Below are 5,053 nucleotides of genomic sequence, written 5' to 3'. Positions count from 1 at the left end.
AAGTTGACGAAGCGCCGCACCAGGCTTGCCAGGCCCGAGGACACGTCGTGGACGAAGACACGCGGCGGTGTTGCCAGCACTGGGCATGCATAGAATGGGACCTGCACGAGCTATACGCCATGTCGAAGAAGTCGGAGAGGCCAGCAGAGAAGGACTCGATGACGGTTGTCGGAGTAGATGAAGCGGTCGGGGTAGATAACGGCGACGGTGACGACGGGCTGATGCTATACGAAGACGAAGGAGGGTGTATGGGTGGTGGTGGCGGCTACAGGGGTAGCAGCAGCGGCGGCCTGACGGCGGCGGCCGCGGCTAGATTAGGAGTGCGGCGGCGGTGCTCGAAGTAGGCGAAAAACCCTGACAACATGACCAAGACCGGCGCGGACGGTGGCGTTCCCACGCCAAGGGAGACGGCGCGGTGCATACCACGAGAGGTAGACGCGCGGTGACGATGGAGTGGACCGCGGGCCGCGGCGCTACAGCCCGAAGGGGCGACGCAGCGGCGGCAGGAGGGTCGGGGCGACGGCGGGAAGACCTCGGGGCGGCGGCAGGGACCGCGGGCCGCAATGCTACGGCCCGAAGGGGCGACGCAACGGCGGTTCGCGAGTCGGTGCAACTGATGAAGTCATGTACCTGGGGTAGGGTCATGGACCTGTCCAAGGTACCCTCCCCGAGGACATCTTTAGAAGAAGCCATCTTTCAGTCGACCTAGAGGGACTCCGCTCGACTGACTGGAAGACACTCGACGAACTTGAAGACACTCGACCATGAAGACTCACTCGACCACCAGGAGTTCAAGATCTACTCTGTATCCAAACGGTCTGTATTTAAGTAGTCTTTATGGTCATGATGACACTTTATGTAAGGCGTTACCAGTAACGCCTGGCCTTAATGTACTTTAAACCCTCCGCTACGTGGGCTGGCTGGGGTCTTGGCATCCTCTATATAACTCACCCCCTCCACTGGCAGAAGGGTTCGCACCCCTGTAACTCTCACACATATAATCCAGTCGACCGCCTCCGGGCACCGAGACGTAGGGTTGTTACTTCCTCCGAGAAGGGCCTGAACTCGTAAAACTCTTGTGTGCACAACAACTCCATAGCTAGGATCTTGCCTCTCCTTAGTACCCCCCTAAACTACTGTCAGACTTAGAACCACGACAGTTGGCGCCCACCATGGGGCAGGTGTCTTAGCGACTTATTGGAGAAGTTGCAATTTTTCCGATTCCCATCATCATGGTTTCAGGTGGAGTTTTGGTTGAGGGCCGCGAGATCCGTCTCGGCGCGCTCACGTTCATCGCCGACGACTCTGCCTTGTTGCAGGAGGCTCCACTCGACGTTGACGCGCTCCCAGTCCGCGGAGCTACGCACTTTCGAGCGTGCGTCCATGGTGTCCTTCTGCGGCAACCGTCGACCCAGTATCGGCCGGTTTTTGTGTCATCCTCCCTCCCAGCTTGCCGCCGGCGTAAGTGCTCCGGTCGGTCGAGGCTTCAACGGTTGGTGAGGCATGCGGTGGCTCGCCAGTCGACCACCGCCCAAGTTGCGGCAATCCAGCCTGACGAATCTCTCTACGGCCTGTTCGACCTGTCGACTGGCTCCGTAGAGACTGCATCCGAGTGCGACAGCAGTGATCCAGCGGCGGAGATCCTGATGGTCAATGGACTGCACGTTCCCCCCGGCTTTCCCGGTGCCGAGGGAGGCAACGGCGGAGGCGATCCGTCGCACGTCCATGAGGAATACCTCCCCGAGCCCCTCAATTCGCAGCAGAGGGAAGAGCTTCGCCGCCGAAACATGGATGCGCTTCACACTCCGATCATTGGAGAAACCCCTGAGGCTCGCGCCTTGGAGGATGCGCGCTTGGCCAACCTGGCTGAGCGCACTCGACTGGAGAACCTTCAGCGGGCACTCGACGAACGCGCGCGGCAACGGATTCCAGACTCCAGTCGACGCCAGCTCTTTCCACCTCCGACTCAGGTATATCAAACTCCAATTCAGAATTTAGCAGCTGCAGCCCGTATAGCGGAATCGATTCAGCCTTCCCAGTCAGAGGCTGGCAGAGGCTTGATGTAGATCAGAGATTTGCTCCGGGCAGCAGGAGATCAGAATTCAGCTGTATCGCAGTCCATAAGCTCCAAATGGATAAAACAAAAGCCATAGCTATAACCAATTTCTTATTATTTCTATCCCATAATAGGAAGTTCATGTAAACTATTAGGAGGTAAAAACCAAAAGCATCAACTTTATCTTCTAGACACTTCTAACAATAATAAAATCACATAAAAGATGATCAACTATTTCCTTTTCACAACAGAAAAGACACGACAAATCATCAAGATGTTGTATTTTACTTAAATTGTCTCTAGTAAGGATTTTATTGTGAATCACTAACCAAATGAATAACAAGTAGCTATGGGGAACCATGATCTTCCAGAATTTGTCCCAGATGGGGGTGGAGACCCCAACCCAGTTGATTTTCTTATAGAAAGATTTAGTGGAATAACTCCCAAAAGCATGCAAAGTCCAAATAGGCTTATCAGCCACATTATTTGGAATATATTTTCTAAATAACACATCTAATAATATGCCATTTCTCTAATAGAGAAGCATCTACACATCTTTTGAAAGTTAGTTTAAGAATATGGTCATCCATACCTAAACTACAGTGGAGTTTTAGTGTTGATAGATGTCAAACAAGTCCCAGAATTGTGTTTTAAGAGAATAATCTCTAGCCCAAACATCATGCCAAATGTAAATATTGCAGACACCGCCCAATTCCCGCCTATAGAAAGGCTTGACCCCGACCATTGCCCAGGTAAAGCCTTTCCAGTAAGGAGACCCCACATTTTTGTCAGACCAGAGAATATTAGGTTTATTAGTTCGGTATTTATAGTTCACCAGAGAAACCCAATTTTTGTTATCACCGAAAAAAATCTCTTAGCCCACAATAGCAGTGACATGTTAACTTCCCTTAAATTAGGGATATCTAGACCACCAAAGGACTCTTTTGGCATAGAAGACCCCAATTAGCCAAATGATATTTATGCACATCGCAAAGATTTGCCCAAAGAAAATGAGCCAATTGAGAGATAATGGCTTTAATTGCCCATTTTGCAATTTTGTTCAGTTTTTTGTTTGGAACAATATGATGGTTTCACAAAGGCCATGAAAATGACAAAAACTATATGCAATTCACTCCAGATTTAGAAACTTCCGGAGGGGTACTGTCATTATGATATGGTGGAGAAGCTCATCAAGAAAGCGAGCGCAATCCTAGAGATGAGACTAGCTGGAAATAATCAAGATGGTTACATAAGGGTTCGGATACACAAGAATGTCCATGAACCCCTCACCAAATTTGTAAGTATTGTAAGAGCAATGAAAAGGCAAGTCTATTTAGCCCATATGAAAAATTGACAAGATTTTATAAATCATGTGCCCTGTTTACGGGTGCATGAAGACATACTGAAATTCAACGAGCGGCTTTATGCCAATCAGCCGGCTAGAGGAAGAAGTGACCCAAAGCACCCACGTCAATAGAACGGCCGCCCGTGAGTCACATGCGGGGATTTGGATCATTTGCCCTACTTTACACGGAGTTTGATGATTTGCTCTAGGGTTCTCCCAATGGCAGGTGGTCCCGACCCCACCCATCAATCTCAGGCAAATAATCTATTTTCTCAGTCACAAGCATAGTTAAAAAACGGACCTGTCGGTTTAGTATTTTACCGGTCAATCGCTGTCAATAGTCTTAGAATAACTGCGGTCAATGGCCGGACCCCTGTATTGTTGGTTAATGGCACGATCGAGTCCCCGCGTCAACCTTCTAGAGCACCCCGTTCTCCGAATTTGAAGGAGGACGAGCGTGTGTGTGTGGATGCATGGAAAGTGCAGACTGCACCACCCAACTATAGCGTGTTAATTCAGTCATACCTTCACCTACTGCGCACAGCTTCTTATTCCAAGTCACAGCCGACGAAGTCCACGATGACTTGTAAGATCAACTACTACATCTTGCACACGCATAGAAGATAAACCGAACACACGGCCAGACACTGTCGCAACTTGCCGTTAAATAGACCCATCTCTGCACCATTGGAGAGCAACCAGCACAAACCAGAGCTCCTCAGGAAGAGCTAAGCAATCGCATTGCATCCGATCACCAATCCATTCCTAGCTTACTAGCTAGCTGATCCTAATGGCGAGCAGCACCGCTCTCTCCTGCCTGGCCGCGCTCCTGCTCCTCGCGGCCGCCGCGGCGCCCGCGTCGGCTGCGGAGGAGACCCGGCTGCGGGTGTACTGGCACGACGTCGTGAGCGGCGGGCCGAACGCGAGGGTGGTGCAGGTGGCGCAGGCGCCGTCCTCCAACGCCTCCGCCACGGGCTTTGGCACTGTGCTCGTCATCGACGACCCGCTCACCGAGGGGCCCAACCTGACGTCGAGGCTCCTCGGCCGCGCGCAAGGCATGTACATCAGCGCCGGCAAGGACAGCCTGTCGCTGCTCATGGCCATGAACTTCGTCTTCGTCGACGGCGCCTACAACGGGAGCAGCATCGCCATCATCGGGCCCAATCAGGCGGACCGGGCCGTCAGGGAGATGCCCGTCGTCGGCGGCACCGGCGTCTTTCGGTTCGCGCGCGGCTACTGCCAGTTGCGGACCCACTGGTTCGACGCCAAGACCGGCGACGCCACCGTCGAGTACAAGATCCATCTCCGCCACGACTGATGCATTGTCAGCTGGACTAATAATAAACTTGTTGTTCCTACACATATGGTTTCCTGATTTGAACCAAGCTTATTTTAAATTTCGAGGGTATGTGCATGTGTCGTACGGATGTGATTATTTGGAATAATACGATTTTAATAAACATTTCAGTTTTAAAATGAAATACTAGTACCTCATTGTAAAAACGTCTTATATTTTGACATGAAGGTAGTACAATCTGATCAATATCCTTTTGTTGTCCGAGTGTTTGATACTGTAATTCAGTTAAGAAAAAGGGTTTCCCCGCTTTGTATTGCAAAGCAACCATCCGATACAACCAACGATATAAGTTAGG

The 5,053-nt window shown here is 51.1% G+C and overlaps 1 protein-coding gene across 1 annotated transcript; it reads left to right on the top strand.

Moving 5' to 3' along the window:
- Positions 1-4,272: 4,272 nt before the first annotated feature.
- On the top strand, positions 4,273-4,882 carry LOC123176472 (dirigent protein 22; the record flags this gene model as incomplete). The annotated part of the gene is given in 1 exon segment (XM_044590664.1): positions 4,273-4,882. A coding segment is annotated over 1 exon segment (447 nt), but the record flags the coding sequence as incomplete, so codon positions are not given.
- Positions 4,883-5,053: the final 171 nt, after the last annotated feature.

Source organism: Triticum aestivum, unplaced genomic scaffold (assembly GCF_018294505.1).
Source record: "Triticum aestivum cultivar Chinese Spring unplaced genomic scaffold, IWGSC CS RefSeq v2.1 scaffold102604, whole genome shotgun sequence".
Lineage (NCBI taxonomy): Eukaryota > Viridiplantae > Streptophyta > Magnoliopsida > Poales > Poaceae > Triticum > Triticum aestivum.
Note: the sequence above shows the minus strand (reverse complement) of the source record. Positions and strands in the feature narration are given on the sequence as shown.